The 11,115-nt window shown below is 55.4% G+C and overlaps 2 protein-coding genes across 2 annotated transcripts; both read left to right on the forward strand.

The window, feature by feature from the left end:
- Positions 1-2,749: 2,749 nt before the first annotated feature.
- On the forward strand, positions 2,750-6,809 carry N657DRAFT_657423 (Clavaminate synthase-like protein; the record flags this gene model as incomplete). Its single annotated transcript, XM_062794811.1, has 7 exons — positions 2,750-3,577; positions 3,666-4,157; positions 4,211-4,573; positions 4,724-4,835; positions 5,547-5,780; positions 5,830-6,134; positions 6,183-6,809. The coding sequence occupies 7 exons, from the start codon at positions 2,750-2,752 to the stop codon at positions 6,807-6,809; spliced, it is 2,961 nt and encodes a 986-aa protein (XP_062645672.1).
- Positions 6,810-8,702: 1,893 nt separating this feature from the next.
- N657DRAFT_576429 (uncharacterized protein) lies at positions 8,703-10,187 on the forward strand (the record flags this gene model as incomplete). The annotated part of the gene is made up of 1 exon (XM_062789174.1): positions 8,703-10,187. One exon carries the CDS (start codon positions 8,703-8,705, stop codon positions 10,185-10,187), a length of 1,485 nt encoding a protein of 494 aa, XP_062645673.1.
- Positions 10,188-11,115: the final 928 nt, after the last annotated feature.

Raw genomic sequence — 11,115 nt, forward strand, 5'->3', positions numbered from 1 at the left:
ACGGCTATGAAGTCAGAGCACACAGGGCCCGCTCTCATACTTGTCTCCTTCCTTATTCCCCGTTTGGGAAGCTCACCTTGAAAACTCCGGGGCCTCCGTGAGGATCTCCTCGTCCAAGCCAACGTGCCTCCGGGCCAGCCGCCGGGATTGCACATGTTTGAAGTGAGGACCATGGCCATGAATAGAAGTACAGGAACGGGCCGTCTTGTCGATCCGTCTGAAATAGCCTGAGTTTGGGGGCCCAACTGCAGGTGTGGTGAGTAGTCCTGGTGGAGCGCCGATGGTGAAGGCGCTGAGTCAAGCGGAGCGGCGCGGTTCACGGGCGAACTCCTTCGATGTGACTTTCACTTTTAAAAAAAAACCTGCAGTGCCATCCACAGAATTTGTGCGTTAAGGTGCGCTCGAGACGATGCATCGCCCGGTCTTTTCCAGTTAACCTGCACCAAGCCCCTGTTTCCTTCTGCCCACTGAACTCGAAACATGTCGTTTTGCGTCCTGTATCGGCGTACAGGGAGGGAGACTGCGGGCGAATCAGAGCTCAATGCGAAACCAACTCGAATTGCAGGACATGATGCGCATCCCTTGGGAAGAAAGGAACCGGAGTAGACAGCTATACCTTCTAGTAGGTCAGCTTGAGGTCAGATGGGTGGTATGGTTAGTTGATTTCCTCTTTGGGTGAGTGGGGCTTGGGGTCAGATGCCATGACACTATGTTAACCATCGCCTGAGCTGTCCTGGAAGTCTGGCTAAGAAGACCGGACGCTTGCCTGCGTCTGAGAAAAGACGTACCTAAAGTAGTGAAGTGATCAAGCCATTGGTAGGCCACGGTATCTGGTTGGAGAGAAATCATCTTTCATACCCCCGAGTTGCACCCACACGTGTACATGAACCAGAACCCTGGACTTAGCAAGCTCGCTCTTATCGGTTGCCCCTGCTCCGAAACCGGGTTTCTGACTTCCCATTGGTCTGGCCCAGCCGATCTATCCCAACAAGGCAGGCATGCCACCGGGGCAGCACGGAAATGGCCCGAGAGTCGCAACCTAAATCAAGGAACAGGTGGAAGGAGCCATGACTGCCCGAATAAACCCGCATTTGAGCTGGGAATTCTGCTGAAGTTCCGCCTTGCAGTGAGGTCTGGTCAGGTACATAGACAGCTGTACGGAGCAGTACCCCCGGCGACCCTGGATGCTCTCCTTATCCTCTGCTGAACCACGACAGAGGCTGGCATGTCGAACTGGCCGCTGTGGTCTCTTCATCGAGTACTTCCATTCCCGGCCGCAACTTTGGAAACAGGCCTTAATCAGCGCACAGTCATTTGAATCCTATTACTACCGAATCGAGACGCGCTGAGTCGTCCGAGCCCACAGATTGGTCCTCAAACGATCGTTCTGATAATGAGTCCCAGAGGTGTGAGTTGGACCAAATTGATCCGTTAGTACACCACGCTGTCAATCTGGAATCTCACGACACCGTCCGTCATTTCAGCTCCAAACTTAGCTTTCAAAGATCGAAAAGTTCCAGAGGACGTAATCGCGAAGACGAGTCTCGATTCCGACATCGACTTATGCGGTGTCATCGTCTACTGGGAGCCAGGTGCGCCGCCAGCTTTGGGAAAGGCAGGAGCGTATGACTGACAAGTTTTCAGTTTGGGTTTTGCGGGCCGCTGGGGTGCCTTGGACTGGCCGCTTGCCTTGGGAATTGAATCGATCCAAAGATTTTCTGCTCCTTGGTAAGCCTCTTCCATTTGTCTTTGGACTCGCTCTGTCACTCGGTTGTTGACTGACAATAGGGTATAGCACGTCAATGAGATAAAAATTGAGACGAAGTGCTTTCGTTCAGGAGCCGACCACTATGACCTGAAGACTCAATCAACATCGTGCTACCCTATGCGATAGGCCCTGCGCGGCGGGGTCCGGGATGTTGAGATCTGATGAAGCTGCGCTGTCTTGCTCGCCGCGACGCTGAAGAAACCCGCATTCGACTGCGAAGACTAAGAAGCACTGCATGACCGCCCGAATTGACCAGACACATTCCATGCAATTGGGGGAACACCTTCATCAGCTTGGCGGTTCTCCTCAGACACAGGAACTTAGTTAAAGAACTGGGCGCTATTCATCCGTGTCTGAACTGACCCCGGAGGGTTGGCGCTATACGCTAGCAGGTACGTCGGTTGGAGATGCAGCGCACAACCTGAGATGCGGAGGCCTGACTTATGCTGTGGAACAGGTCTGGCTGAGCTGCCTGCCCGCGCGCTTAAGCAAGATCGAGATGCTCCATATTTCAGCGCCCCAGCCACGACTTAGAGCCTTCAAGGCCCGGAATGAACGCCCCGCCGCCGCGAGCCCACGGCTGTCCCCGTCGGAAACCACGAACCTGAAGGCTGGAAACGCCAATTGATGTTTCTGTGCCACTTTCCTGGCTTGGATCTTTTCAGGTGCCCAAATATGTGTCACGCATTTGGTAGCGCGTGCCTTGGACCAACCGGCAACCAGCAACAAGCCGTGGCCTCCTTTGATTGCCGGTTTGGTGTGTCTGCACCGGTTTCCAGCCCCGACGCCGTTGGCCCATTCATTGATCGGTTTCGTTGGCCACACCCGATAAGGCATGATTGGCCCACCACGTCGCACATCCCCCTACCCTTTTCTTTGCAGAGCGCCCACCCTCAGCCGCATCACAATATCAAGACATCACCCGCACAGAATATCGTGTCCGTTGACGCTCTGGCAAAGTCTTTCGCAATATCCGCAGCCATGGAGTTTTCCAGCAAAGACTTAGAGGACATCCAGCGAGTCGCGGGTCTGCTGAACCTCTCAGTTGACGAGTTGCTCCAGCAGAGCCGCTCCCGCAGTCAGATAGCTCCAGGAACTCCTTCAGCCAGCAACAGTCCACAACAACCACCCCGGCAGCAACACCCAGGGCTTCGACGAATCACAGATGTCTCGAATTCGCAGCTCCCTGAGAGTCACCACCAAACCTCGCTTGACCAAGATCTGGACGCCTTTGACATATGTGATCCTCAGGCAAGTGGTTTTGGAAGCGAGCCTTCCGAGCTCTCCCTTCACCTCACTGCCACACAGGGCCAAGATGAAGAAGTCATTCTCTTGAACCCACATACGACGTGGTACGACTGCGATGCAGCCGTTTTCGAATTCGATCCGTCCACAGTCGAGAGCTTGACATTTGAGGATACCACGACGGACCCCGGCCCGCCAGAAGACGGCTCTTATGTTCCCGTTACACCCATGGATATTGACTTTGAGTTCGCCAGCAACTGCGCCACTCGGGAAGACGCTCGTGAATCTGCCTTTGACGATACCTCGACGGACTGGGCTCTTGTTACGCCTTCCTCCGGATCACCGCCCCTCCATACCCCCCTCTCATCTTCCACTAGCACGGCAGACAGATCCTATTATAGGATTGCTCCGAAAGTTTCCAAGTCCAACGCTAAGTCGGCTTCGGAAAGTTCATCTCACCGAGTCAAGAAAAAGCGGAGTCCCTATGAGGGAAGTAAAAGGATCGATACTCATCTCACCCGCCAACTTCATGCCTGTGTCAGGTGCAGGATGCAGAGAAATAGGGTAATGCTGCCTTGATTGCGGGACATGTCTAGTTAAATTGGCTCTACACGTTCCGCTCATGATGCATTTTGCTTGCTAACTCTTGCAGTGCATCCCTGACCCGGCCAATCCTCGCGGACCCTGCTTGACTTGCCAGCAGAGGACCGTCCGAATGAGCAGGCTGCCTTGCCTTCGGTACATGGTCACAGACAGCACGCTGTATCGAACTGGCCTGGATTACATGCCGTTTTACCGGACGCATCCCATGATTGGACCACAATACGGGGATTTCCACCTGCAACGGCGGTGGACGGATGCTCCGCCGAAGTACTTGTGTCTGGGCCAGATCGGCTCCATGCATTTCAAGGTGGAACTGAGAGAGTTCATCCCTCCAGCGAACAGCAGAGATGTTGACCTCAAAGGGCGACCGATGTACGCCGTGCCCTGGGCGGTTGCTGACCCGGACGCTGTTGTCGAGGCGATTCATGAGTACATCGAGCGGGCCATTACCCGTTACATGGCGGCATACCTCGACGACACAGATCCTCTCGTATGGAACATCTTTCAAGCGGCCTACCGAGCATCAGTCTTCCCTACGCCTGTGAGAGTCATTACACCTTGCGGCGGGTTCCACAAGCTTGCTGACTGTAACAGAATGAATTGCTCAAGAAGACGCTGAGGCTCTGGGTGGCTTGCCGCTTTATCGAGTCCAAGTGGAGGTGTTGGTCAGAGACAGGTTGGGCTGACAGTGCCATCCGCGCCATGAACCCGCAAGACCCATTCTACAAGGACATCGACTCGCTCCCGCCATACATCGACTACCAGATTGCCTCCATCATCATCCATCGAATCCTTGGTCCGCTCAGGAAGGACGTTCTCCGAATCCTGCAGAGCACCTTCAACACCCACAGTCCCAAGGACTGGTTCGCCACGTTCCTGACATCCTTCATTCTCCTGCAAAACTACGAAATGCAGATGTTGTTCCAGAGGCAGTTTGCTGCGAGGAGAAGGGCCGAGGTAAGCCGTCAACACTCACAGCGCACAGTGACACAGTCCTCTGACACACATGAGCAGGTGCAATATCTCGACATGCCGCTTGTCCGAGCCACAAACTCCGGGGCCAAGACCATTCTGGCACACTTCCACTACTGCTACAAGGGCCAGCAGTTGTTTACTCCGGGGTTTGACTGGAACGCCCCGAGAGTTCGCAGGATGGCGCGGCTGGACCCAGAGCAAAGCGAGCTCATGGCTCAATGTCGAGATGTCGTGGTCAAGAAAGGTAAGAGGGACCCGCAGGATTGGTGACACAGGGGCGGGCGTTCAGCTGACCAAGGGCCAGCTCCTATTTTTCAAACCATCAACAACAGTGATGTGTATCACAATAAGTGGTGGTATACCAGCCAGCTCTTCGACCCCGACTGGACACCCCGCGAGACTCTCGAACATGCCCCACCAGCTGAGCCCTCCATTGAAAAAATGGCCTGATGTTTCCTTTTTGAGTTGCTCAGCACCCGAGTGGCGCCCATCCGCTCACTCTGGACGGCAGCCCCTCATTTTGGCCCGGATGGTCTCGACCCCAAGCGGCTGGGTCGAATTTGTACACGAAATACTGCCCCCGCCAATGAGCTCCACCGCTCTTATCACCCTGCAGCACACTGACACCGCAATGGGGGCCAGTTCTGGATCTGGTAAGGCCTATTGGTGATTCCTGTATGGCTTGCAGGAGACCCTTCCTGCAGCCCGACTTGACTCGGAGGACCCTGACACCCGCTCGGCATTGTTAGCCGCATCGTGTAACTGCGATGACATTCAGATGAACGGCACACTGCGCGCCGGCAACTCTTCCTGTGCTATTTATAAGCCGGTTCTTGATCTCCTGGCTTTCGCGGTTCTCATTGCTCATTGCATCATCAGCTCCAGCACGAATTCGCAGCTTCCGCACCATCTCGACTCTTTCACGGATACAAACTCGCAGGTTGAGACGCTTGAGCCACGATGGGCGCGGAAACGATTCTCTTAGGGCATCAAGGGCAGGATTGGAGCGCCTTGACCGTCAAGGCGAACTGCGTTCCTCGCTACTTTCCCATCTCGCACGAATGGCCGGCGGAAGTGGAGGGAGATCTCGCATGGGGACCCTCTTCCTTTGCTTCTAAGGACGACTTTACCCTGACCCTCAGCGAGACCGATATTTCCGAGATCCAGTCCGGTCTTCAGCACTTCAACGGTGGGTGTCTGGAAGTCTATGTATGCGAACTCGAAGCTGACGACGGCAGAATTGGGGCTCTATGGCAACGAAGTCTCCCCCAGCACTTTCCCCCTGCCTACACTTGGCCCTCAGCTTCAACGGATGGCCCATGACATTCACTGGGGGAAAGGGTTTTGGGTAGTTCGGGGTCTGAAACCAGATGATTTCTCACCTGAAGACAATGTTCTCGTCTTTCTCGGCATCTCGAGCTACATCGGCTCCGTGCGGGGCCGGCAAGACGAGAAGGGTAACATGTTGATGCACATCCGCGACGCCAAGCTCTCCCGAACACCCCAGCAGGACCGGCCGACAAGATACTCTTCTCGGGCATCAGTAAGTCATGGTTTCCTTGAGGGTCAGGAGCTCTGCTGACTTGCCTAGACCTTCCACACTGACACGTTCTGCGACATCTTGGCCCTGCAGACGCGTAACAACGCCTCCGTCGGCGGCAGGAACCTTCTCGCCTCTTCCTGGACGGTCTACAACGAACTGATGAAGACGCACCCGCACCTCCGCGAGCTCCTGGCCCAGCCCATCTGGTCGTTCGACAGCCGCGGCAAGTTCCTGCCGTCCAACACCCGTCCGCTCCTCTACCACCACGACGGCCGCATCATCATGAACTATGCCCGCGAGCCCCTGCTCGGCCTGAGCGGCGTCAACCGCGCCCCGGGTCTCGCACCGCTTACCGAGGAGCAGCGCCGTGCGCTGGACGTCATCGAGGACATTGCCAAGCGGAACCAGATGGTGCTCGAGGCGCAGCCGGGCGATCTGCTGTTTATCAACAATCACGGGGTGCTGCACTCGAGAGAGGCGTTTGTGGATTCGCAGGACTCGCCGCGGTACCTGGTGCGCATGTGGCTCAAGAACCCAGAGCTGGCGTGGAAGTTGCCGCGGGGCTTGGTGGAGGGGAATAAACGGATTTATGACGAGAATGAGCTTGGGGAGCAGTGGAATGTGGTGGACGCGCCGAGGGTTATGTTTCGGTTGAGTGAGCGGCTTACGTCGTGACGTGGGTTAGGTTTTGTTTTGATTTCAGTTTGGGTTTGGGTTTGGGTTTGGGTTTGGTGGGATGGAGTTTGTGGGGATGGATGGCCACTGGGCTGGGAAAATGTGGCGGGTGACTTTTTACTTTCTTTTCTGGTCTGCTAACTAGTTAACTTATACCTCTTCTGTTTGTTGCTTCTTGCTGGCTTTCAAAGCGCGATGTTTTACTGATAATTCCCTTATCCTTGACGATTTTCTCGTTTACTTGCGCCGGTACTCTAGGTAACACAGTACTAGAATGACAGCCGCCCACGCCATGATTCATTCAAAGGGTTTTCGCTCTGGAGTAAGCAACAATTAGTATGATCTTGAAAGGTCCTACAAGGCAGCGTGACTAGTGTCCTGGCGGGATTCAAAAGGGCGCGGCTCCCTTGGCCAAACACTCCACGTGTACTTGTACAGTACAAGTGGAACAAAAGTCAAACCTCGTGTGCATGCACAATCGACACATGCAGCCTGGGACCCTTACGGAGGGAGTACTGCAGTCCGATTGCGACGCTGGCCTTCCCCATAAGGCAAGATCGGCGGCCAGGATGTCGCGGCCGCGGTCTGATTCGATGGAGGTGTGAGCGAGTTGCATGCAAGTTTGCTCGTTTCGGGCTTGGGAAGGTTGCAGTGCAGCATCGGGGCGGCGCCGGGTTCGAGTGGGCGCTTCTTTTTCCCTCGGATCCCATTCTCCACAGGGCGGGCACTTGGTCTGCCGGAATTACTCCGTAGGCGACCAAGTGCGGGAAAGTTTGGGACCGCTGGGTTTGAATCATTTCAGGAATGATTTGGGGTCTGGTAGGCTCAGGTCCGAAGGGTTCGGTTCTGGTTTCTCGAAAGCTAGCTGGGAATGGGGGTTGGTGCTCCGTGGTTGTTGAAATTGGAATTATTCCGTTCCATTTTCCAAGTGCCTAGGCGCCCTGATCACAAGCGAAACTGGTGTGGAGCTTTAAGGGTCCCTTGAGTATCCTTCGTTTTGGAGCTTATCATCTTGAATTAGAACCTCTGCGGTGAGGACCAGGAAGGTGGGATCAAATAGGGGTTACACGGTTGATCATGCCGGTGACGAGTGCCGAGCGTCGAGTGGTGGTTCTGGATGCGCCGCCAAAGATCGCAGCTGTTTTGGATATTGTTAGGGGGGGCTCCGGGCAGGTAAAACCCTCGCTGCCTCGTCTTTGGCTGTTGATCAACTCGGTCTCCCGGCCCAACACCCGACGACCTCTGATCTCAGCTGTGCAGTCTGCCGAACCACCCACCCTAGGTGGAATTACCCACTGCATCACACACTCACACACACACACACACACACATCGACAACACTAGTACACTTGAATCTCGACGCCGTTGCCCAACATGGACCTCACCAGCGACATCTTCACCTCGATCTTCAGCCCGCTGGCCGCCTTCCTCCCGGAGACATCACCCAGCGGCGACACCAACCCGGCGCCTGAGTTACAGCGCGATACTAACCTGAACCCCTCGACAGCCGATGACAGCCGAACTACAACTCCCCAGGTCACCGCATCCCCGGGCCAGTTCCCATTAACAAGATGGCAAACCTCGCCGTTGAACCCGCAGTCCCGCATTAACAGCCTCGCCCCCATCCTCCTCCCACTTACAGAACTCGCCGTCCCGACCTGGCGTCTCGACGGGGTAGACACCATCGGCCGACGATTCTTCGCCACGCCTCGCTTCGCCTTGGGAAGACCGCCGCTGAGGATTGATGTGTATCTGCCGCCGGCGGAGGAGTTCTGTGCGAGCATGATGGAGGTTGTTAGGCCGCAGGAGGCAATCTATCGACGCCGGGTTGGTATCGAGGAACTGAGTGTGGGGAGGTGGCTATTGAGGGTGTTGACGAGGTGGGGACGGGAGATGGGGGATGGGGGATTGGAGCAGATGTGGTGGGATTTGCCGTTTGGGTCGGTCATTACTGTCGATCTGCCAGTACCTCTGGGTGGTGGGAGGGAGGAAGAGGTGGCAATGGTGGCGAGGTATGGCGTCGAGCAGGGGATGCTTGGGGTTGAGAAGCTTGAGGAGATGTGGAAAGGGGACGTGGTGAGCTGGGATGGGGTGGAGGTTGTGGAGTGGGAGCGGCTGCGGTTCGGGATGCAGATGCACGAGGTGATTTCCTTGGTTACCGTGGATGGGCTTGCGGGTGAGGAAGAGGTGGTGTTCAAGTCGGTGCTGCAGGAGCAGCGGTACATGTACAATGAGCTGAAAATACTGCTCTCGCTCGAGGCACATCCCAACGTCATCTCCCGGCCGATAGGAGTGGTCACCAAGAAGGGGCGGTTTGGCAGTCGGAGGGGTGTGTGTGGGTTCTTGCTGGAGTGGTTCCCTCTAGGGTCGCTGAGAGAGAGGTTGCTCGGGGACGATTATGATACAACGACGTCTATGACGCAGCGGCTGAGGTGGGCATGGCAAGTCACCGAGGCCTTTGTCCACATCAACCGCCACAAACAAGCGGGGTTCTATCCGGATCTCAAGCCCGACAATATTGTCCTGAGGGAGGACAGGAACACGGGGATGCTGGACGCCGTGCTCATTGACCTGGAACAGCGCGGCGGTTGGTTTGCATGGAGTCCACCCGAGGTGGCCTACGTGGAATATCTAGAGATGCTGGCAGATGGCTCCGGGTTGCCGGATGGCGAGCTGAAGGAGGAAATCGTGGAGCAGTTAAAGGCCTACTACGATGACCCTGACTGGTTGCCAGGGACGGGGAGCCATCGCTACCGAAACAACGAAGGCGGCTTCAGCTTGCCATGGTTGGCCTTACTGAAGCAGAGGCAGGCTGGTGGCGAAGGCAGAGATCTGCTGGAGAAGGCACAGGTGTTCATGCTGGGGAAACTCCTCTGGTGCATTTTCGAGGGCCAAGCCATGGTCCGGTGTGGCATCGATCACGAGATTCTGCGGGATGTCGATCCCGATTACGAGTCAAGACGGTTGGGCAAGGCGAGGGCATTCCCGGAGTTCAGGAGGACGCCCGAGGCTCTGCGCGCGCTGATCCGAGCTTGCACCGCTGGAGCTCCTGAGTGGAACACCCAGGAACCAAGATTGCCGGGTGTAGTCCTGCGTGGTGGAAAGCTCTACCCAGCCGATTCAGGGGCAGGTCTTGCGGCCACTTCCGGGGATACACGAGCCGCAGTCAAAAGATTCTGGGCTCAGGAGGTTGAGCAGGCAAGGATATTCATGTGCGAGTTGCTTGCATTTAGGGGCAAGCTGCCGGAGGGTGAACCGACGAGGGCACTGCAACGGCCTGCATCGGTATCAAGTCCGACCTTGCTGGAACAAGTGCAGACACGTCCGCGCTTTTCAGCCATCCTGGACGAGTTGACACGCATCGAGAGGAGTCTGTGAAGGCGCCTTGTGGCTTGTGCCGCCAGGCGTTCGAGGTTAGCATGGGATCTTCCAACATTGAAGTCAAAGATAAGGTAGCTAGATCTAGAACTAATCAACAACCCATCCCGTTGCTTTCATGCTGGTCTGCGGGCAGCGGGTATCACCGGCCTCCGGATGGTGGAGTTTGTTATATAGCTAGTTATTGGTGAGTGCTCTCGCAGTGCACGGGGCAGAAGAACCGCAGGGCCCATAATTGAAAGCCGTGCTCGAATGGTCTGCCGTTGCTTCATTTTAGAGTGATGTAATCTCCCGAAGTCCTTGGGTACTGTATTTATAGACATGAACGCCGGGGTCAACCGTCAGCCCGGCTAGCGTCTGTTGTTCACCCAGTGTTGATTTCCATGCATCATGGTTTGCGAAGCGGTTGAGCCCCTGACTTCTCACCTGTATCGAATTCAAGGCATCACAATAACTTCAGTACGATCAAGGTCAGGCAAAGCCCGGCATCGCGACATGTAATAGCAAGTGGATATCTCAGGTCTGAAACGTATGGCGCGTTTTTGGAAAACCCCGCAAAAAACCGCCCAGCCCTTTGATATCACTTTCAGAGAGGTAATTTTGGCAGTCCTCCCGTATTGCCCGGCAATCACGCAGTAGATTTCTTTAAAAAGCCATTAGCTAATGCAGCTCGTCGAGCTCAAAAGATTGATATCCTTTGGAAATGATGCATTTTTGTGGTTGTCGAGATGCACGAGCTTCAATTCCGGGAAGGCATTTCGCTCCCCTGGAACCGGCCGTCTGGCACCCTAAAAATTGGCGCCCAATCCACTAATCATTTAGGGCTCAACGCACTAATTTCAGGACTTCAGATCTCAACGACAGTTATCAATCTCAGGGCTACAGTACATACATTGGACGCTATATGACACTTGCACCCTTTCCACCC

The sequence above is a fragment of the Parathielavia appendiculata genome (assembly GCF_033297405.1).
Source record: "Parathielavia appendiculata strain CBS 731.68 unplaced genomic scaffold N657scaffold_10, whole genome shotgun sequence".
Taxonomy (NCBI): Eukaryota; Fungi; Ascomycota; class Sordariomycetes; order Sordariales; family Chaetomiaceae; genus Parathielavia; species Parathielavia appendiculata.